This window comes from Hydractinia symbiolongicarpus, chromosome 6 (assembly GCF_029227915.1).
Source record: "Hydractinia symbiolongicarpus strain clone_291-10 chromosome 6, HSymV2.1, whole genome shotgun sequence".
Taxonomy (NCBI): domain Eukaryota; kingdom Metazoa; phylum Cnidaria; class Hydrozoa; order Anthoathecata; family Hydractiniidae; genus Hydractinia; species Hydractinia symbiolongicarpus.
This window is the reverse complement of record NC_079880.1, coordinates 16,634,032-16,658,483: the sequence shown is the minus strand read 5'-3', so window position 1 is coordinate 16,658,483 and position 24,452 is coordinate 16,634,032. Positions and strand designations below refer to the sequence as shown.

At 41.8% G+C, this 24,452-nt stretch overlaps 1 protein-coding gene across 2 annotated transcripts; it reads right to left on the bottom strand.

Annotated features, from left to right (window-relative positions):
* Positions 1–644: 644 nt before the first annotated feature.
* Positions 645–12,058, bottom strand: LOC130647207 (uncharacterized). Of its 2 annotated transcripts, XR_008982816.1 has the most exons (3): positions 11,208–12,058; positions 10,864–11,076; positions 645–845 (listed from the first exon to the last, which is right to left on the bottom strand). XR_008982816.1 is itself a non-coding variant. In XM_057452981.1 (2 exons), the coding sequence occupies exon 1, from the start codon at positions 7,780–7,782 to the stop codon at positions 6,904–6,906; it is 879 nt and encodes a 292-aa protein (XP_057308964.1). In that variant the 3' UTR covers positions 645–845; positions 1,105–6,903. The 2 variants fall into 2 exon arrangements, 1 of the variants encoding a protein (XP_057308964.1); XM_057452981.1 differs by lacking the exons at positions 10,864–11,076; positions 11,208–12,058 and adding an exon at positions 1,105–7,782.
* Between the last annotated feature and the right edge of the window lie 12,394 nt (positions 12,059–24,452).

The following is a 24,452-nucleotide window of genomic DNA, read 5'->3' as shown; positions in this document are numbered from 1 at the left end:
GTGGTATTCCAATGCAGATCAAAGCTGACGATGGTACAGAGCATGCTTTGATTAAACCGATACACATACTTCCCAGAACCTCGACGCTGACGATGAAGAGGCGATGGAATCATTTAGTATCATAACACCACCTCAAAACCAAAGGATAGAAGCTTACTGCTGGTCTATCTTACAGAGGGACAGAATATGATGGTGGCGAAGATTCTTGAGACCTTTCTGACATGGATTTGTTTTCAAATGATGACCCGGTTTTAGTTGATTGTATAAATTTTGTTTCATGGAATTAATTCGTAATGATCTTAATTCAATCAGGACTCAGTGGAATTCGCACATAATCTCAAAAAGTCGCAACGCTGGACCGCGGGGAAGACCAGACAGTATGTTTTACTTGTCCCACCTTTTTGAAGCAGAAAACATGATCATTAAAGTAGATGCAGCGGAGATAAATGAATTTTATTCGGATGTCACTGCAAATTTTTTAGATTATTCTGAGGAATTTCAAGATTTTGCTACCACATTTATGCATGAAGAAGGCAAAGGCTTGCCTCAAAATTCAACAGAAGCTTTAGACTTATATTTATTTCTACTTCAGAAAATTAATGAATATTCTTAGATTATTTTTGAAGGCAAAATAACATATTGAATCAGTTGAAAAGTGTATTATCCTAACTCACTATCAATAATAACATACAATAACAACAGAGTATCTAACATAATAACAAACTGTTCGAAACTTCCTGCCAAAATGCAGTATATACGTCTCGCTTAATGCCGCTTCCAACTCCAATTTCTTCCTTTCCACGGGGATCAATAAACACATAGTCAATTTCGTCTGCAATGTTTACCTACAACAAGAAATCAAGCCATATAATTTAGTTTTAAATAGAAAGCATAATAGAAAATATTTTTGCTACTAGATTTAGGTTATTTCTGTATTTCTAACATTTTCTTACAAATGTGTAACAACATGTAATTGTTTATATTATACTAGATTAACTAGCTTTGTGTATTTTGTGTATGCAGTGTTGCCTGAGGATGACTAAAACAACGGTTAAACATTGGGGAATATAAAATTGGATATAAGAATGTTAAATTTATATATACCTTGTTCTTCATATAATGATTTAGTAAATCTGTTGAAAGTTTTGTGCGATGAATGTGGAAGGTATATTTCTTTATTTTTGGAGTAATTGGTTCAAAGTGTTCTACTCGTAATAATCTTAGCTCCTCCGAAGTTGCGGGATGCTCAAGATTACAAGAATTTGTATTTGCCTCATTTTTTTTTTCGGTGTGAGTGGAGCAGTAATTTCACCATTAAAAAGATCATACGTGGTCAAGTCAGTGATATTACTTGGTAGTTCTTGTTGATTTTTTCTTTGGTCTGCAGACAATGATTCGTTAAATCCAGTATTTTGTACACAAACAAGGCAGCAATCTATGTAAGTGCAGCCACATAACAAAATAATAATGATGTTTCATCTGATGCAGCTCTTTCTGTCACAAGAAAGAGAAAAATATGTGTTGTAATACAACACATATTTTTCTCTTTCTTGTGACAGAAAGAGCTGCATCAGATGAAACATCATTATTATTTTGTTGTGCTACATCGTCACCATCATTATCACATTTTCCTGACAAATCATTACTGACAAAGTCATCATTGAAATTTGTTAATTCTGATTTTAGCACAAAGAAGATTTTACTAAGTTGAAATCCTTTTTTTCTGACATCTCAAAGACATTCAATTCTTCATCTAACTCTGTCAATGTTGCATCACAAATTGATAATGTACATTCTAACGTGTTTTCTCCAAACGAATTCTTAAAACAATTGTCAAAAAATAAATACGGTCGACTTAGATTTGATGTCTTTAAATGAGCTGGTTTCGTCGATTTCTAGAGATCTACAGGCACCACCTTGATTTACTCTTATAAGTTGGTAAGAGCTCGAAAATTCATTACGTCTGTACCACTTTATTTGCACTCGTTTTAAGTTCTCTTTTGTTGACACAGAGTTAGATTTACTCCTAATTTGGCTTAGTAGTCCACTAAGTCTTGTTTCATGAGAATTTCGTTTATTTTGTCTTTTGCTTTCTGTTCCTTGTCCTCCATTTTTGTCTTTTTCTCTTCTACTGCACGCTTTACAACGTCCTCTATCTTGTTTACAGATTGATAGCCCGGATAATCCGGAAAGGTACAAAACGGTATCCAGAATACAGAAACACGGAAAAAATAAAAAATTGGCAGAGATAAAAAAGTCAAAGAAGTTGAAAGATTTCCAGAAAAGTTAAGAATATATCGGAAAAGTTGAAAAAAATATCGGAAAAGTTGAAAAAAAATTTCGCAAAAGTTGGAAAAATTTTCGAAAAAGTTGAAAGAATTTCGGAAAAGTTGAAAATATATCAGAAAAGTTGAAAAAGATATCGGAAAAGTTGAAAAAATATCGGAAAAGTTGAAAAAATTCTTGGAAATCTTGACCCTTCGGGTTCATCGTAGAGTTGGCTTATTTTGCCGCTGAATAGCGTGTCCTGATACTGCTGTAATAGAGATTGGAGGCGCTTCGGTACATTCTCAGGTGGCTTTTGATCTTTTGAAATGTGCTGAATTTCTTTGATGTTTGCAACGGGTGGCAACTGGATTAACTGCAAACTGAGCGCACTTTCGCCTGATAATAAATTTCTGTGATGAGTGTCAACAACATAAAATTCTGTTGTTAGAAATTTCCGACCTGATTCCACTAACATCGTGACAACCCCTTTCAGCGATATTAATGGTTCTTCCGCCCCGTATGTGATAATTTTCGTATCTGTTTTTCTCAATCTCAACTTTTCGTTAAACTGTCTATTAATAGTGTTAAAAGTAGTCATGTTTAAAACATTTATTGCAGACCTGGAATCAATCAGAACACTGACAGGAAATTTTTCGATTTTTACACGGCAATGGAACTTGGCAATGCTGAAAACAGGAGAGTGGATTGAAAACAACCGCGCGACTTGCTCTTCGTCGGACGTATCGACATCGACGTTGTTTAGTGGCCTGGGGTTGCGTCTAGAATAGCTGCGGTACGAGCTTGCGCTTGTGGAGCGACACACTCTCGCAAAATGTCCGATTTTGTAGCAATTATTACAGGTTTTATTAGTTGCTGGGCATTTATTTTGGTGTGGATATTCGCCACCGCAGTAAAAGCATATTTTTGAAGATTGTCTATGCAGATTAAAGTTTTTCTTACCCGGTGTGGTTTCCTTTGATCAGTCGATGCGGTTGAGTTCTTCCTGTTTGATTTGTGTAATATCCTTTTGGTCGCTTTTTTCCACTAAAATAGCTTGGGTGTTTGTGTCTTCTAATGTTTTTGCGTAAACTAGGAACTGTGCTAGAGTTAAGGAAGGATTTCTGAATGAGTATCTTCTCAGTTTGTTACTTGTCGTTGAGAGTTCGAGTTGACGTTTTAGCTCGGTATCAAGTGCTGCTCCAAATTCACATTTTTGGGCTTGTTGCTTCAGTCTGATAAAATATTGTTGGACGGTTTCTTCTTCACGCTAAATCATTGATCTATATATATATAAATTTCATAGCTTACGTTCGTTTTCGGGTTGAAATGTGTGTCAAATAATTCAAATGCGTTATCTAGTGTTTCATCGGTGCCAGGAACTAATAAACTATCGTAAATATCGTATACTTCTTCCCCAACGTAATTCAATAACATAGCCAGTTTTTGCTTATCATCCTCAACATTGAGCGCCACACATAAATTGTCTTTCCACAGCTTGTGGGGCCTGTAAATATTGCCGTATCCATCTTGGTACTGGGGCTCGAAATCCCGAGGAGCTTTTTACTTGCCATGGCATATACGAACGTGAACCCAAGGTCCACTACCGACTCGTATATCATATCGATGATCTTCTTTTGCTGAGGCGTCACGTTTGAACTCATTTATATTATGGCTTAGTGCATTCGAAAAATGTCAATATCAGGCTTTGGTTCTGGCTTGGCTGCCTGTGGCTCCAATGTTTTCAGCCGTCTGCTGGACCGACTTTTTACGGAAGATGTAGAATACACCAAGACACCCTGCGAGCAGGGCAAGGAGGCCCCCACCGACAAGGGCACCTGACTGTACGCGACTGGTACCAGTACTTGCTTTGGCCGCCTTCTTTTCTTGGTTCCTGTTCTTCATGATTTCAGCCAACTTGTGGCCCTGTGCTACTCTTCCCGGGTGTTTTACTGGCTTTGTAATTACCCTCACTTCTTGTGCTTGTTTTTCGCTCATTTCTTGTAGGTTGAAAACCTACAAAAATAACCCGGATATAATATCGACCTTTATACACGTTCTCGTTCATAAAGCCCCTTGTCTCTAGAATGCACGCGTGTGATGGGAATCTATCGGCCACTGGTGTCAATATTTCGCGATCGTGTATACCACAGTCCCCCGTCATGCTGCACCAATCCGAATAGCCTATGGGTGACATTCTGTATAAGTTGTGGACCAAATTTCTCGATCGTTCATAAATTTCATAATTATCCAATCGTATCTTTGATAGATTGTCCCCCATTGTTTTCTTGTTCTTCATCAGCTATCTCTTCAGCTACCTTGGACGCGGATAACTGAGTGAAACGTCACGCATACATTACTTTTCTCTGCATGCTTAATATTGGGCGAATTTTAAGTCTGTTGTACCAGGGCCTCGTACGCGTTTCATCCTCATATCAAAAAACGCTACAGGCCCTGGAATCGAGGTTGAGCTCGGAATGCACCGAAACGGAATGGTTGCTGACCAACATACGGGGGGAAATGCGCCAAATTCGAAACCAGGCAAACTGGATCAGGAGGCTTGCCACTGTAGGTTCCATCATCATAGTGGCTCGCGTAATATATCGAGGGCTATGATACACAGAGGTCGGGGTGCAATATTAAGGTGAACCAGTGGTTCACCTTAACAAACCTACAAATTACCATTCTTTTACATGGTCCGGAGGTACTTCAGCACCTTTGTGAACTAGCATCAATTCCTCAGCCCCGAAGCTTCGATCGGGCCCACCATCGAGATAGTATAACAACCTCGTACCTGTGACGATACGGTCCAGTCTATACGTTTTCTTGCTTCACCAAGCGTCTGTCGCACGTCTTTTAGCATCACGTGTTCTTCTCCAGGTTGTAGCAAGTACAAGTATAAGCCATCATCGGGTAGAGACTTTTCATCCGGACGCTGCTCATTTTTTATAAGCGGTACTTCATCCAGCTTGATTGCTTTCGAAGGTTTCATGTCGATCATAGCCGTTTTACTATTGTTCAAACTTTTCACGATAGTGTACAATTGCTTAACCCAGGTGCTACTTTGTTCATCAGTGACCACCTCTTGAGCATCTTGAGGTTTTAACAGTCTCTGCGCGAGCACCTTGTTGTACGACTCGACAAAAGCCGTGAAAGTATGGTGGTACTTCGTAGTCGCTCGCTTTAATTCGACGCCTTTGCCTTCTAGCAGCTTCGTCACATCTGACTTGAACTCGCTACCGTTGTCGCACTGGAATGTCTTCGGATAGCGAAGAGGTCCCGCTTTGCAAATGTCCTTGATCATGTCAGCGACTTCGCTGGCTTTCTTGGTTCTCAAGGGTCTCGCCACTTTGTAGCGAGAAGCTACATCGACGCCCGTCAAAATGTATTTGTAGGTGCTTCCATAGAGTTTGTCATGCGACATGTAGAGCAAGTCAAACTGATGCATCTCATTGGGTTTCGTAATGGTGAAGTGCGGGTAGTCGATACGTATAGGGCCTCGAATATGTCGTAGCCAAGCAAGTTGACGAGTCAGCCAATGAGTAACTCTCTTTTTGGAGAGACTACTCTGCTCGGAGAGCAATTTGATAGCTTTGAGTCCAGTCAAGAGATGTTCCGGGGTATAGTAGATTTGGTCTACCTTTCGGCTTCTTCCTTGGTAACAACGTTCGTTTTTGACATCTTTATTACATGTCAAAGGCGTTCTTACATATAACTCTTATGGAGTCTCTAAGCGAACATGTACACCACGAAACCTAGTATAGCCAGAGAGCCCACGATGAACGTCAGTTCGCCGTCCTTTTGTTGCTGCGAAGGTTCGTAATAGTCCGAGAACTGCGGAGCCTTCTCGATCGTCGCGATATAGTACTCTTGCATGCCTTCATCGAGCTTTTTCAAGCTCTCACCCGCTTGGCGCTTGATCTCACGCTGCTTGTTGTACCAATCGATTTTGGCCTGTCTGTCACGGACCCACCGTTCTTGAGCTGCTTGAAGTTGTTCGATCGCTTTGTCACGCCTCTTACGTTGCCCTGAGAGTTTGGAGAATAGAAAATTACTTCCGGAGAATGCCAATGCGTTAATTGCGGCATCTTTAACAAGAACACCGATTGTTGCCATTTATTGTTTGGCCTTCTTACACCCACCGCGCCTGTATTTCCTTTTTTCATGAGGGCAGATTTGGCTGCCCTTGCATTCCTTACAATGGGACCTCTGTCTTTTATGAGGGCACTTTGCACGATCGCGTGACGTCTTTGCAGCATCTAGACATTTGATGCACCGTTTTGTTTGTTTACCATTTTTCATCACCTTGGGTGCATCCAATAAAAGACTCCTTTTACACTTTTGACAGCTCTTGCTTTCCATATTTTTTTGTATTTATCCAACATGGTAAATACAAAATTGTGTTCTTCTAATACATCACATCTTCTAGCCTACCATCCAAAATGTTTAACTGCGCGTCTTGGAGCAAGTATACATAACATGTAATATCACCGGTTCGGTCGGCCTCCTTGGTCATGTGCAAAGTGATCCCATCGCAAAGTCTTTGCAAGGGCCTACCCGAACCGTGCAGCTTATTATCGTTGGAGACTCTAAAGTCCATGAAGAGTGCGTATCTACTCGTGTGGAACTGGCCTATGGTTACTGTAGAGTGCGCACTTCCAAACACCCCGCAACTTGCTTGAAATGGTCCTTGGGTAGCATGGTGTAACTGTATAGTTCGTTCGGTTCACCTTCCACGGTGTAACTAGTATTCGCCTTTTGCATTTTCACAACTTTGCTGCGGAGCACCCGCTCATACGGCAGCGCTAGCCTTGAATGCCTTGACACCATAGTACTAGCCAGGCCTTCGTGGTATACCTTGTCAAACTCGAGCGTAATATTGGTAATTTTGTAAGTTGCATCCGCAGGTTTATTTTCTACCGCACTGGATCCAGACCCCGACCGAGGTGTGCCTTCATCTTTGATGACGGCTCTATATGGCGCAAAGTGTAGCACAAACTGTAGTCTGTCGTGCAGGCCCGCTTGATAGAAGGGCAAGTCTCTCGTCAGCTCGAACATTTTGCCGAGCGGGATGCAAAAAGTGTTGCCGTACGCCTTCGCGATGGCCTTCTCTTCACCATCTCCGGGTTTGAATGTAGATTTCACTTGGAGTTGTCTGGTTGCACCATCTGGCACACCAATACCTTCGAGTGTCAATTCGTTTTCGCGCTCAAATCTAGGCAGCCAAAGGTCCCTGTACACCGCAAAGGTGCTGTAGTCGCTAATGTTCTGCACCTCTCTGCTATTTAGAGTGATGCGAAGGTCTCGCACCAGGGTCTTACCAATGTTATTAACGATCGTGCGATTCGTGTTGGTCCCCGTGATTTCAAGATCAAAGAGGAGTTTGAGAAAGCCGGGGCAAATGACATTGTTCATGCCCATATTGGGAATGTCCACGTACAAGTCCTCCTTCTGGTTAATCATGCTGGGTGTGTGTGATACTTTCACACGCTGTCTCTTCCCCTTTATGGAGAACATAGTCCTCGTTTCTGCGTATGGATCTAGTTCAATTCCGTATATGTTTATTAGTAGCGTTATGAGAGTGGAATAAATAACAGATAATCCAGGATTTGATGACGATTTCAGGGCGGAGGAAGACCTTACCCGTGGGGGAGAGGAGGAATCTTTCAGTAGATCCGAGGAAATTCCTGGGTCCACCCCAACATCAGAAGAGCAGGGTCAATCGCCAGCGGAGATATCACGACCTACGCAAGGGGAGAATTGCTCAAATCGAAGGTAGACGATCTGTATGATCTCCTCAACCACGATCCCAGGGCCTGTAGCGTTTTTTGATATGAGGATGAAACGCGTACGAGGCCCTGGTACAATAGACTTAAAATTCGCCTAAAATTAAGCATGCAGAGAAAAGTAATGTATGCGTGACGTTTCAATCAAAGAAGGTGTTTTAGTGGCGTGAATTTGTAAAGTGTTTTGCTGGGTTTTTGTAGCTAGAGGTACCTAGCTATACACCGTACAATTTTAGAATAGATACAACCCTTAGTAACTTTCTAGTTATTTTGTGGTGTATCATACATGTAGTAAAAATTACAGCACTTAAAAATATTATAGAATAATTTACACCAGCTGTAAAAATAACAGATGAAAGGATGGACACCACTTAGATAGCAATGTTGGAGAAAATTCAGAGATCTTTAGAGGGCCGCACGGTTTACTTTCCTCAGACACCCAGAGACAACTGAAAGCAATCAAGGATACTCTAAAGAAAAGCTCAAGATATTGTTCAAGGAACAAGGCTTGACTATCGCGAGCATAGTCTCCGCCGTTGGCTTTCTCGTATTAACCATCGTGCTCGCTGTTACTGGAGGTGGTGGAGGTGCTGCTGGAGATGCTGCCGCTGGGGGTGGGAAAGGTTTTGTACGGAAACGGCTTGAAAGACTCGGGAAATGCCTGAAGTACCTAGCAGGTAAAGCTGGCTCAGCCCTGCCGGGGATTATTGGTAGTGTTGTATCGTTCTTTTTCAGAGCTGCGGCTAAGATTGTGGAATTTGCAGTCAAGCATCTGTACATGGCTTTGGTTGCTGCTGTGGGTATTGTTGTTGCGTGTGTGAGTAACAGGAGGAGTAAGGGTGGAAAGAGATCGTAGAGAGTCTAATATGTTGATCAACACATTAGACCTATTTCTTCATCCAGATGTATACGAGGCGTAGTCCTACTACCAACGTGATAACGGTAGCCTTGTTATTATCATGAACATCCGCAGGCCTGATCTGGGGTGGGGTGGGACCCTGCCACGTTTCATGACTTGGTGCTTGATGTTTCGTCAGCTGCGAGATCCTTCCAAGGGGTCGACCCCTTTCCGGCGTTAATCTGCGGGTTAACACCAATCGAAAAGTACTCCTTACTGATGAGTATCTTGTTCGTAAAATTTATGACACTCCCGATATGAAGGCTCATGTTGCGAGGAATCATATATACTCCATGCGCCACCGAGAAATCGACCTTGCTACATGCATACTTGAGCACATTTTGGAATTTTCCTCACCCGTGTCACTAGGTCGGAGGATCAGCTCTTCAAGGGTCGTCAAGTACAAGCGTTGGGTATCAATTGAACTACCTCTAGAGCTTCCCTGATAGCTGCCAATCCATCTTTATGAGGAATATTGGGATAAAGACCAACTACGTCAATAGTGCATAAAAGGAAATCAGCAGGTAATGCAGGTAAATCTCGTAGTTTTTTAAGAAAATCATTAGTATCTTTAATATATGAGAGATTTGAGATGTGAGATTTTCCTCAACTTTCCTCTTTAAACTTCTTTATCTCTATTCTTTTCCACTGTCGTTTTATTGTTATCAATAGGACATACAAACTTACTCTTTCCTTTATATTCGCATAGTGCACAGGTCCCTTTAATTAGGCTCTCAAAGAACTCGTGCACTCTAACATTTTCTTCCGCTTATCTTTTATAGTGTAACTGCCGTAGCGGCATCTTCTTAAACAAATGTTACACTATTAGCCTCCTCACATATATACACTAGATTGTATTTTATTTTTATTGAAGATAATACGGTACAGCTTGGGAAAATCTTAAGGTATAACGGGTCTTAGGCGGATGGGAACGACCTATACGGCTTAGATGGAGGTGGGCATTTGCTGGGCATTTAAGTTATAAGACCCAGTCCGGGATGTTGTGAGGTTTCATACTCTAATGATTGATCTCTATACAACCCGGTTCTATGTGCCGGATAATTGCTTGCTGATAAAGTCTAAGTTACGGTCTCCCATTCATCCATTCCTGGGATATCAGCTGTACTTTAAAACTTCAATGTGTACTCTGCACATTCTGTCCAGCTGGAATGGGTAGGGACTGTTTTATGTTTTCGTTATGTCTTAAATGTCTATCTCTTACTCGTTGATTTATTTATTTTCTTTCTCCCAGCTACGTCACAGTGTCATTAATTTAAGCAATGATCGGTTTACTTGTTCTTTTGCTAATTTACCACATTTTTAATTGTCAATAGATTTTTTATTGTAAAAATTCTGTACATAATCATTTTTAATTGTTTATATGTTAAAACATCCGTAATTTTAACTATGTACATATGCAAATACTTCTCCTTTAGCAATTTATACCCACAGGATTTAAAACTGTTTATGTTATTCTAAACGTATTTATATAGCAATGCTTTTGCTGTTAATCGCTCAAGCGTATTATATTTGCCCAATTTTACATAAAAGATGTAACTTGATTTTATATTTTACAACTGATGAAGGCTTGTTAGCCGAAATATATTTTGTCCTAATACATGTGTTTTTTCTTTCTTTTATATATACATTATATATATACTTTATTATGGACAAACAACTTTATACAAAGATAAAACTTATTTAAAACTTACCTATATATATAATGCCTAGTGAAAGAGAGCATCTGAGCTGTGTATTATTACAATAAACAGTCTATTATTTAAAGCCTTTCCTGATTTATTTTCATACATTAGTGTATATGTCAATCACTATCTGTTTTACCTGCAGCCTACCACCCACTCACTCGTATAGATGTAAAAATAACTAATATATGTCGAATATTGATAAACAAACCTTTTCTTTGGTTGGAACACACAGGATATTGTGTAAATTTAATGAAGACCCTGTACTGTTTCCTTTTAACCCTCTTTTCCACTTTCCTTGGAATCCCTTCTCTTTTACCGTTTAAATACTCCACAATAAAATTAAACATTTCATTGGACACTCCTCATCGAACCATGCTTCAAACCTAAGTATAATGTCGTCCATTTTGTATAACGTGCAACTCTAAACAATATAATATAAAAGAATATAAATGTAGCAACTGCTAGCTACATAGATAGCTTGGTGTCAATGTAGCCATCAGGACAATGAAATTAAAAAAGAAAACTATGTTTAAAAACAAAAACTGTGGCTACCTCTTGACTTCCACAAAGTTTTCCCGCTTCCTTGCCTTTATAGGTTGCGCGATGTCTGATTAGCACAGTGCTAAGTTAGGTAATTTACAAAACGCGAAAAATATTGCCCAAGATGGTTTAGAGGACAACACGGGTTGGAACAAAAACAAACTCGCCGCACGTATCTGTTACGTAAATCCGCCGAGCTCGCTTAGCTCTGCAAGGTTATATATAAAACTTTGGTTATTTGAGACAAATCTCATTAAATATTACACACAGAAAAACTGTGTTGGAGGGTCACGTGACAAGGCCTCCTCCAGGGTCATGTTCATATCGCCGTCCAGGGGTCAGAAAAGATACAAGATGCCCTGGGGACGAGGTTGACAGCGTGTATATCCTAGAGAAGAATTTACATAAACTGTAAAAAGTAATTTTTTCGTTGTTACTGTTTTTAACACTGTTTTTAAGTTTCTCGGCTGAGCGATGAAAACGTTGTCGCATAGCAAGCTCTTTCTGCTCCCATGCGTTTCTCCAAAGCGGTCGGACATGTTTGTTGCTGAATTTCTCCAAAAGGTTTACGAATGAGAAGGCATCCAGAAGTTCTCTACCAAACACTATTTCTGCCGGTGAAATGTTGCAATCCGGATCTGGAGTGTTTCTAAGTTGCATCATTGCTCGTAAGAAATTGTCGCAGTCAAGGCTACCTGATGGGCCAGTGTTGGATTGAAGAAGACGTTTTGTCGTTTTTACTGCCGCTTCAGCATGACCATTAGATTGAGGATTATATGCTGCGGATCAGTGATGATGCTGTACTCCCCATACTTTCAGGAAGGAGTCCACTTTCGACGAGATGAATTCTGGGCCTCTATCACTTGATATCTCAAGGAGGACACCAAAACGAGCAAAATAATTACGAAGGCATGCAATAAGGCCATCCGCGCCCGATTGTAGTCACCGTGGGGTGACTGAAACACATCAGCCCATCCCGATAAGCGATCACCAACGACAAGGTTGTGGTTTCCCCCGTAATAAAAAAAATCAGCGAACACTTCTTCAAAGGGACTCGATGGTGGGACAGTAACAGTGGCTGGAAGTAATGCTTGAGACGGAGCGGTTGTATTGCAGTCGTTACACGCGGATCTGGTTTGTTTGATGTAGTCCGTCATTCCTGACCAGAAGACAACTGAGCGAGCTCTGTTCGACATTGTTGAAACACCTTGATGAGCCGAATGAAGGATCCTAAGAATACGTGATATGAGTGAGGGAGGAACAACTATCCTGTCGTTGTACAAGATTACACCATCCAATTCATAGAAACCAAGGTGGTATTGCCAGTACGGTACCATTTGCGGAACTTGACGAGCCTTATTTAGAATGCCGTTACGTACCGTGGTGAGGAGACTTTTCGTGTCCGTGCTATTCACTATCTCTTTTGCTAGTTGTTCCCAAGAAACTGACAATGTAGATTTCGCGTCACGTTAAATGGCAGCAGCAATGACGGGTTCAGTTAAATAGAGAGTGGTGAGTCCTAAGACCTCCCCTTCCGGCGTAGGATGACGGGAAGCAGCATCGGCTGCATAACTATGCAGTCTTGCCTGGGACGTGGATAATATCAAAAGCCCAGGGCAAAGTTCGTTGTTTCAAACGAAATAAGCGTGTATTTGAGATCTCATCAAGAGTTCTATCACCAAATATCTTGACTAGCGGTTTGTGTTCTGTCGCGATAAGAAGATTGTTGCAGCCTTGGGTGAAAATTTCTGTCTGTTACAAACCCCAAGCTACGGCAAGTGCCTCCCCATCGATCGAAGCATAACGTTGTTCTGCGGATATCAGGAACCGAAAATCTGCAAGTGCAACGCGCCAGCCTTGAGGGCAATAGGTGGGTGATAGCATATCACATGAGCAATGTTTTTGCATTAGAAAATATCCAATACCACGGTTCGAAAAGTCAGGACAAAGGCATGTGTGACGTTGTGTATCAAAGATCTCAATGCCCTCCTTAATCGAATCGATAATGGCAACCTTGGATTTCTTGAATGCAGCATCCAGCTCTGGATTCCAACTGAACGAGTGTCGAGGAGAAAGAAAGGGGCGAAAAGGTGCCATGATGTCATGCAGTTGGGAATGGTTGCTAACTTGATTGACTAATCCAAACCAGCTACGGATATCGGTAGTTGACTTTGGGGTTGGGAAGTCCCTGATAGCGTTGTAAAATTTTGACAACGGTTCGATCTTATGCTCGGATATACGGAAGCCGGCTAAATTTAAGAGATATGGAAATGTTCCTTCTAGTGCAGTCGCGCACGCGCACGCACACACAACACAGCAAATCCCTGCTAATCCAGTACCATGCAGTGCTTAACCACGGTTATCCAGTACCATGTATATCCAGTACCATGCAGTGCTTAACCACGGTTATCCAGTACCATGATCCAGTACCATGCAGTGCTTAGTGGGGTAAAGTCCATAATATGACGTGTTGTGCAAGGGTAAGTTCCTATAGAATGCTGACGTCATCAATGCTGTAAATGAGTCAAAAAATTCTAGCGCACTCTGTAGGGGGAATTCCCTTGTGATGCTAATAATCAACGCATGCGCAGTCAAGATGCGTTAGTCGAGCAGAATGAAATCCTCTGGCAAAACAAAAACTCAATACAATAAAGAAATGAACACACGCACTGTGAAACAATTATGTGATATCGCGAAAAGCCGTGGACATTACAAGCTACGCAAGGCCGAATTGATTTCTTTATTGGAGAATGTACCACATTACGCTTGGAGGCCACCTAAACAACCAGCTAAACCTGTGACATCGGAGAATGTACCACATTACGCTTGGAGGCCACCTAAGCAACCAGCTAAACCTATAACATCGGGGGATATGGATATCTTCGAGAAACAGGAGCTATCAAAAAATCGTCCAACCATAGGGGGTTAAATTCGGAAATAGCACAACTGGCTATTGCCCCCATCCGAGATGGACCTCTATGAACAGCAAGAGTTATCAAAAAACCGTTCTGTTGTAATGGATAAGATGCAGGGATGGTATAATTGGCTTGTGGACGCCGTTCCAAAGCCTATAAAAGAGGAAGTCAAAACATATTATACAGCCTTTAAACGAAGGGTGATGGATCTCTATAATAGGGCAGCCAGCGCGAAACCTACGCTTCATGACGAGGTAGAAAAAGAGGCTGCGAAGACTATCTAGAAGATATCCAAAATCTATATGAACAACCGGAGCAAGATTTTACGCCACAGGAACATAAGCATGCTCTCCACAGGACCTTTCAAACTTTCCGCATTCCGGGTATAGGGGGAGCCGACGTAGATGGGTATATAGGGATGGTGCGGCCTAACGTGAAAACCTTAAATGAGGAGCAGGTAGAAGATATGGGATCAGTGAAGGTACAGCTGTCCCTCTGAATCATGTGGAAGAAGCCATCAAATATGGAGGGGGCCAACGATGAGTACATTGAGGTGAAGAAGGCCTTCAATAGTAACATGACGTCAATTTTTCAGGGCAGCGACGTAAACGAGATGCTGGATATGATGTTTACATCAATCAAAACACACGTAGAACATGCGGCACTACCCCAAAGTGGATTCACGATTAGTCAAATCATACACCTTGATGTAGACTTCCACAAAATCAGGCTAACAAGAGGTTCATCGTATATTGAACTACCTAAATGGATAGCTTCGAAAAAGGCCATTATTAACCCAGAACATGAAGATGAGGAGTGCTTCAGGTGGGCCTTTATAACATCCTTACATCGTACAGAGATTAAAAGAGATCCACAAAGAATCACCAAACTGAGACACTACGTAGACCTTTATAACTGGGAGGGTATAGAGTTTCCGACAAGCACCAAGAGCATATATAAGTTCGAGGAGAATAACAAGGAGATTGCGGTAAACGTCCTATGCATAACGAGAAAGAAGATCAACATCCTACGACGATCGGACGGACATAGCAAGCAGGTGAATCTACTGCTTTATACAGATGACAAGAAGAGTCACTACATAGCCGTCAAAAGTCTATCGAGGCTCCTAGGCAAGGAGACCTCGAAGAATAAGAATGCAATGCACTTTTGCCTAAACTGCCTACAGTCCTTCAACACGGTTGAATCACGGATAAGCATTATGGCTACTGCAAGGACCACGAGGCAGTTAAAATTACGATGCCGACAGAGGCTGAAAAATGGCTATACTATAGGGATGGCCAACAACAATTTAAAGTACCCTTTGCCATCTATGCGGATTTTGAAAGCTTATTGATACCGGTAGAAGATACAAGGGGAACAAAGACTAAAAAGCTGAGTACCATCTGGATGGTGCACATACTCCAAATTCGCCTATGGAGGTGTGGTGGCTCCCCTAACAGTATACAGGGCCGAGGACTGTGTGACGAAGTTCGTTAACCATCTGGAGGACGAGGTGAAACGGCTATACTACACCTACCAACAGCAGCCCATGATGCCTCTAACAGAGGTCCTAAAAAGGCAACATGACGAGGCGTCGAAATGCCACATCTGCATGAAGCCGTTTGACGACTGTGAGTATAGCCGTAAAGTTCAAGACCATTCCCACTATACGGGGCTGTACAGAGGTGCAGCGCGCGCGATCTGCAACCTAAGATACAAGATACCTAGTCATATACCTGTGATATTCCACAATCTCTCGGGGTACGACGCACACCTGTTTATCCGAGAACTGGGTGAGAAGTATGACACCCAGGACATTGGGTGCATAGCAGAGAATACTAAAAAATATATCAGTTTTAATGTGAAAATCAAGGTACTACTTGAAGGCATGGGATATGGCGATGGCGAGACGTATAGGACAATAGAGATTCGATTCATCGATAGCTGTCGGCTCATGCCATCCTCGTTAGACAAACTAGCAAGCAACCTCGCCGACGAACAGTGCAAAAATCTCCATTGGTTTTTCAACAAGGATGATATGTTTCAACTCATGCGCATTATACAGCAAGCTGAATATGAGTGGGATCAGTGATGAGGAATATGACTACGCAAAAAAGGTATAGAATTGTATAACTCCAGAGGGTGTTAATGTTACTATGGGCGACTATCACGATGTGTACCTCGCTACGGACGTACTGTTATTGGCCGACGTTTTTGAAACGTTTCGGGACGTGTGCTTGACGAACTACAAGCTTGATCCTGCGCACTTTTACAGTGCATCTGGCTTAGCCTGGAAAGAAGCACTCAAGTATACCGGGATAAGGTTAGAGCTCCTCACAGACCCTGACATGCTCCTGATGTTCGAAAAAGGTATAACCCAGGCCGTACACCGGTACGCCAAGGCTAGTAACAAGTATATGGGAGAGAAGTACGATCCAGAGGTTGAATCATCCTACATGTATTACCTGGATAGCAACAACCTATACGGGTGGGCGATGCGTCAAGACCTGCCAACGGACGGTTTCAAATGGGTATCGAACGTAGAGGCATTTACCGAAAAGCGAATCGCAAAGCTCGTTATGGACAATAAACATGAGTACATTTTAGAGGTAGATATCGACTACCCGGACAGGTTGCATGACAAGCATAATGAGTTGCCGTTCCTGCCGGAACGCACTATAGTCCACAAGGGCGATAAACTGGTGCCGAACTTGGGGCATAAACGTAGATATGTGGTCCATATAAGGGGCCTTCACGAAGCTATAAAGCATGGGCTTGAGCTGAGGAAGGTACGCAGAGTGATCCAGTTAAATCAAAAGCCATGGCTTAAGGGCTATATAGATCACAACACTAGGCTGAGAACAGCTGCCACAACGAGTTCGAGAAGGATTTCTACAAGCTAATGAATTTGAGCGTATTTGGCAAGACAATGAAGAATATCCGGAACCACCGCAACATCCAGCTGGTCACCAACAAGGATAAGTACATGAAGCTCGTCATGAAGCCAAATTTCAAGGGTGGAAACCGGTTTAGTAAGCACCTCCTAGGTGTTGAGAGGGGTAAAACAGAGGTCAAGATGAACAAGCCTGTATATATAGGCCAGGCCATCTTGGGTCTATCAAAAATGGTAATGTATGAGTTTCATTACGACTACATGCAGACCAAATATGGTAGCAAATTGCAGCTATGCTACATGGATACGGATAGGTTCGTGTACCATATACGAACGGAGGACTTTTACAGGGATATCGCCAACTATGATGAGACACGCTTCGATACAAAGTGCGTATAGCAAGGACGATTACAGGCCCATTGGGAAGAACAAGAAGGTCGTCGGCTTGATGAAGGATGAGTTGAATGGTAAAATCATGACCGAGTTTATCACTCTAAGGGCCAAGCTATATGCCTATAAGAGCCTTACAAAGAAGGGCGGTGACAGGAAATCCAAGGGCGTAAAAAAGTGCGTTACGAAAAAATCCATCACCTTTGGCGATTACCGGCGATGTCTTAAGAAGGGCATTGATATCTAAAAAAGCCAAGTGCTAATTCAAAACAAGAGCCATCAGGTATATACCCAAGAGGTATCGAAGTTAGCACTCAACAGGGCAGATGATAAACGGCTCGTACAACCCGATCAAATTACGACTCTTGCCCGTGGCCATTACCGCCTAGTGTCTGCAAGGGAATAAAATGGAGCTGTGTTTGTATATCGCTATAATCCTACCGTATGCCATGATCGCGTTTTGCTTTTTTCGATATAGACGTATAATAAAGAGAATGTCAGATCTTACACGAGTATTTGATTATGCATCTGCGGAATATGAACAAGTAGAGAAACCCAACGATAAACGTCAAGTCCTGAAGCAGGCATTACGCAAAGGCAAGGGGCACCTTTTACCAAAGAAATGCACAGAGGGGTTTGTCGACAAGGCTCCAGATGAGGCCATCGATAAAGTCCATACCGAATATGTACAACGTGAGCTACAAGAGAAGGGGAAAAATAATGACTACTCACGTGATTAGCCTGTATGCAAGTTTGATTAGGAACTTCGTCGACATCGACAATGTAGATGAATTGCGCAGGGATATCAAAGAAGACCCTATAATCAGAGACTTTATGACAGATCTTGGTATTCTGGTGTACTGCACTATTGGGAGGTGTTTAGCACCTATCTTGGTAGCAGGACATAACGCGAGATATATGGGCAAGAAAAAGGAGGAGGTGGAGGAGAAAGATCTTTGAGGATACTTATAACAAATGAGTGAACAAGAAGGAAAACAAGAAGAGAGAGTCATTAACAAGAAGAACGAGGGTCGTGTCGCTGCCGGCTAGAGACTTGCTGAATGAAACCGAAAGAACAAGGGCCAACTTACAGAAGAACGTGGGCAAAGGTTCTTCACCAGGTGATCAAGAACCTGCGGCAATCCCTAGCAAGTCAACGGACAGTATCTACATCTATGGCATAGGCACACTGGCCGTGCTTGCCATAGGTGTCGGGGTTTGGTAGGGGTGGAAATGAATCTAACAAGCCGGCGACTCCAGAGCCTCAGCAGGGAAAACAGGGCTAAACTGAACCAAATATCGAAATGTTTAGGATGCTATAATATAAATGGCAACAAGCAAGCACATGGATAGCAAAATTAGTCCCAAGGAAACAATGGTTATTGACTCCTTATGGGATCCTTCAGGCTGGTATCTTATACAAACCTCGTAGCTATTGGTGCAAAGAAGGCTCTGGGAGTTTCTAGGCCTGGGGCAAAGATGGACCTGGAGGACGGCCTGAAACTCGCCGGCTATATGACGGCGCCGATCTTGTTCGACGAATACGCGATCAAGCAGGGCTGGTACAAGAAATCATTGATACCTCCAAAATGAGCGCCTAGTGAAATTTCTATATCTCCAAGAGATATAGAAATCAATATGGAGGAGGGTATAAAATGTCAAAAATGCAAACGCCATCTTACTATGGAGAATTTCTAGATCAAGGGAAATGGTCAAACTACAAGGACATGAATATGGTGCCTAGTTAGAAAGAAAGTGTTAAAGGGGCGGCACGTACGCCCCGGCAATCAGCCTCTGTATGAACTCATGACTATATGTAGGGCCCATATTGAAGCCCAGTTTTCCGAGGCTTATACCTGGGAGCTCTACGAATACTTGCATATACATAACAAGGTTCCATTTAAGTATGTGGAAACTGGCATTAGTCCGACGCTTGCCGAGGTTTCCAGGGCAATACACAAGGCGAGTACCTGGATAGTAAATGGAGAGCAAGGCATGTTCAAAGTGCAAGTACATTTTAACCCCAGTTCAAGATTAGGGGGAATGGTAGGACAAAAAGCTGTATAAGTTGCCTGGACAAGGCGAAGGGAAGGCGGCGTATCAAATGCAAGGACCATGTTATCGAACATGAAATAGACCCTCCTACTATTGACAAGGAAATTCGAGGGCTTAAACAGGATAAGAATTACCTACTTCTCTATACTCTGTTCAGATATGACATTTTACACCAGTACGGCGGGTCTGTCGGCCCGGAGAAGGCACTGCTCATCAAAAGGTACCGCAAGGTATTGCGGTGCCTACAGGGAAAATTAACTTATACTCCGCTACCCCCCAAATACCAGACGCAAAATACCAAGCTATGCCCTGCCTGCGGGGGGTCTTTGGTGAATAATCATGGTGGTGTCTTCATATGTTCAGCATTTGCCGCGATATACCCAAAATTCATAACAGGAAGTGGAGCTACTATTGAATAAAATGTTAGACATTGTGAAGGAACCGTGCACGGCGATCTTCACAGGGCCTACTTCTTGTGTCAAGACGCAACGCGTTTTGAACCTCCTCGAGCAGGAGTATAAAAAGCACTATCACAATATAGTAATACTGTGCCCTACCTTGAAATGGAATAAGACATACCTTGAAAGGGCATCGCCTTGGAAGGACCCTTACGTGTTCCTGATTGAATGGATGTTTGAATGGATCCAAAAATTGTCCTCATTATTGGCAGGCGAGGAAACAGAGTTTGTGGTTGACGACGTCATAGCCGATGAAAGCCTCGACAAGCGTCGACAATCCCTACTTGAATTGGCTATTTCGGGCAGGCACCGCAAGCATAGTTTGTGGCTACTCACGCAGTCCTACACTGCTTTAACCAAGAATCTGATGTTCTAACCTCACGTACAAGCATGCATGCTTGTACGTGAGGTTAGAACATCCTAGGACTTGGAAGATTCTCAAATGACCGGACAAACAATCTACCTGAATAAATGACAAAAAGATGTCATCTCAAAAGGTTGTTATGGTGATTACCCCACACGTAGAAATGATATACGACGATTGTGGGGCTCCATGGTTCAAAAGGGCTGATCTTGCTAGGTTTTTGGGTATTGCAAATATTCGAACAGGATACAGAAATATTAACGGACAACGTAGAGATAAACTTTCTCAATCAGCCTCGTCCCGATTAGGTATGCTAGGAGGAGGGAAAAATGGGCATGATATATTTATTTCCGCCGAGGCTGTTACGGAAATCTTGGTTCGATGCAAAAGTTTGGATGCCATTAAAATTGCGTGGCGTTGTGGTATGGAAATCCAAAACATAAAGCTTTTATCCAAGGAGGAGGGCACCCTTTACAACATCCGCACCGCTTTTGACGGTAAAGATATGGTGATACAGCATCATATTGATGGATATAAGATCGACCTGTACATCCTGAGGTATAGGTTAGCTATCGAATGTGATGAATTTGGACACGCTGATAGGGATATAGGTTATGAGGTAAGGAGACAAAAACATATCGAGCAAGCCTTGGGATGCACCTTTATACGATATAACCCCGATGCCCCCAACTTCTCCATTTTTCACATCATTAACAAGATTTATCGCTATGTGTTTGCCGAAATTAACCTAGAGGACTATGACTTAAACGGGCGCTAATTTAAATACTCCAAAGAGTATTACAATTATCATTTTTGACCACGATGAAATCCCCTGGGTAGGCATCGGTATATAGAAAGATGTCGTCGCAAGTTATGTTTAACGCACGAGCCATTGAAACCCTAACCAACAACCATGATCAACCCATGTTTAAGCGCGCCGATTTGAAACATTTCCTGGGTATCGAAAAGGTTAAGAATATGACGATACCTCCATCATTCCTATCTACCAGGTCTGAAATAGTAGGGTCCAAGGGGGCATCTCCAAGATGCCCCGACCCTTCGGTAAGGCGAAAAATGGGCATGACGTCTTTGTCACGCGTCAGGCCCTAGAGGGATGGGGCCCTGGCCATACTCAGTGATGAAATTGAGGATAGGGACAGCCAGCTCATGGCACTCGGGGATGAGCTCGAGGATAGGGATGAACAGCTTAGTGTTCTTAAGCAAGACAACTCGGAACTACGCCATAGGCATGTTCCACACCGATATCAATATGATACCGTGCTATGCGTGGTTGATAAAAACGATCCCCACGAACATGGAAAAAATGGCATGCATAGGCACTATATGATCCGATGCTAACGTAGGCAACTTGGTGCAAAAATAAGCACGTTAGGGGAGATGTACTCCGAGATGGCCGTTAGGAAACCTGAATGCGACGATCCGAATGCTGTACATGCCTGGTGCCGATTCAGGGACGATACCCTAGGCAGTGAGAATAATTACCTCAATAACTTCACGTTACCGGACGATGATACGCGTGATCTATTTGAAGGGATGTTTGATGTTGATATGTCGTAAGCAGGCGCTAATTTTTACTACTCTTGTGGGTAGTAAATTTACCCCTTCAAGGGCAGGGGTTTAAAAAAAGTCTATGTACAAAAACAGCAATTTGCAATCAACTACGATATTCAGATACCCGTACTAAATTGCTGTATCAAGGCAGGGAAACTTCTATAAAAAATTATAAAAACTTCTACAAATTGTTTTTGAAACTTTTATAACACATTTCATTTTTTTCATAAATACTTGAAACTCTCCACAGTTTTTAAACCTTGAAAATTCTTGATCAAGCCAAATAGAGATGATCTGAGGAAGAGCTGAAGAGGAAGGATGGATGTCATCCGAGACTATTTTGTAAAAGGCTTTTCGTATTCTGAAATAATTGGGTTATTGAAACATGTTCATGGGATTGAAATTAGTTTATTGACTCTTAAACGAAGACTCAGACAGCATGGCTTGAAACGTAGAGCTGTAGAGGGTAATCGTAATTCAAAGCAGGAACTTGTTCAAGCAATCCAGCAGGAGATGAATGGTAGTGGTTTCATCTTAGGTTATCGTAGAATGCGAGCAGCAATGATGTCTAGGTCAATTATTTGCCGTCACGAAGACGTAAGATTGATAATAAAATCGTTAAACCCCGAAGGAGTAATTCTTCGAAAAAACAGACGACTTCACAGACGCAAATATGTTTCGCGAGGGCCTAATTACGCATGGCACATTGACGGTCATGACAAATTGAAACCCTTTGGATTTTCGATCCACGGTTGTATTGATGGCTTCTCGAGAAAATTAATCTGGCTTGAAGTGGGATCCTCCAATAAACTCCCGGAAATCGTAGCAAAATTTTATTTAGACTCGATCAATAAATTGGGAGGCATACCCAGTCAGACCAAGGCAGATGACGGTACCGAACATTCTTTAATTGAGCCAATTCATGTTTATTTACATAGTTCAACTGACAGTCAAAACAGCTTGGGTTCTTTTAGTATTATCTTTTCCCCGGAAAATCAAAGAATTGAGTCCTACTGGTCTACCTTAAAGCGTGATCGCATTGGTTGGTGGAAATCATCTTTCAGAGATATGACCGACCTAAATGTTTTTACGAGTTCGGATCCTGTGTTAGTCGATTGCATACGTTTTTGCTTTATGCCGTTAATCCGCAAGGAGTTACAGACTGTTCGGGATGAGTGGAATTCACACATTATTTCTAAGAGTAGGAACTCTGGCCCCCGTGGAAGACCGGATGTAATGTATTACTTGCCACATTTGTATCATTCCACTGATTGCCTAATAAACGTAGATGCTGATGAAATTGAACAATTTTATCCATGCGTTACCCACAACACAGTTGAAGATGTTTCCCCCGAGTTTAAGGAGTTCGCACAAACTTTGATGCAGCAAAATGGATGGGACTTTCCTAATGTTGTTTCAGATGCGTTACGTCTGTACATGTACTTGCTATCAAATATCGAACAGTATTCATAGAACATAGTAACTCTTTAAACTCTTTTTTTAATCCAAATTTAGTATTACGTGTTTAATATCGAAGTATGAAACAGACCCCTTCATAATTTTCAGGCATTCTTCAATTTTCCCAGATATTTATACAATTGATAAAAAAAACACAATGAAAATAAATCGAAACAAAGTTTTTTATTGGACCTAAAAACCCTCTTAAAAATTGTATAAAAAAGTGTTAACAAAACAGAATACTGGAAACTCTATTCTGTGTCAGTTCAAACATAACAACAAAACAAAAAAGGATCCAAAATCAGTTTAAATGATGTCCAGCTCCCATTCAGATGACTGCAATATATTGCTGAATTCTTCACGTCGCGTGAAAATTATTTCTACTGTATCAACAACCATGTTATCTGAGCCTGTTATGAACTTAATAAATTTTTTCAACATAATGGTTTCCAAACCTCTCACATACCGCTTTAAATAATTGAATGAGTCTTGTTCAGCACTGCTACTCGTATGGACATTTTTGACCAAGGCTACAACCTTTTTTGTGGTTGGTTCCAATCTTTCATAAAACTTCACAATATTCTCCATGGATGAAAATTCTGGCTTCTTTTAAAGTTCTGAAAAGGCAACTTCCCAACATGAGGCTATAATGTGACTTTTCTGTACAAGTTCCTGGCGAGCTAATTCAATGATAACTGATTACACATTTGATTCTGTTACTACAGTTTTGCATTTGAATTGTTCCAAAATTTCAGCAAATTCATCACTGTGAATAACATTCTCACCTTCGTTTTTACCAATGGCTTTTGTCACCAACTGACTTTCATCTGATGACAAGTATTTCAGGAATGAAGATATCAGCAGCTTTTCTGGAACTTCTCCGAACAAACAAAAACATAAAAATGCTCGACTCAAACTAATTGGAAAGTAACCAGTGTCAACATACCCCTTTAAAATGATCATGCCAATTGCACGCCACTCTTGTTTGCACAAATCATTTGTGGCACTCTTTCTTGCTCGCCATACAAGTATGCATTGTATACTTCATTCCAGAATGAAGAATAAATATCCCGAGAAACACTTGACCCTGCACCATTTTCTTCTTGGCCACGAGGATCAATCCATATATATTGGATGTCATCTGTCACATTG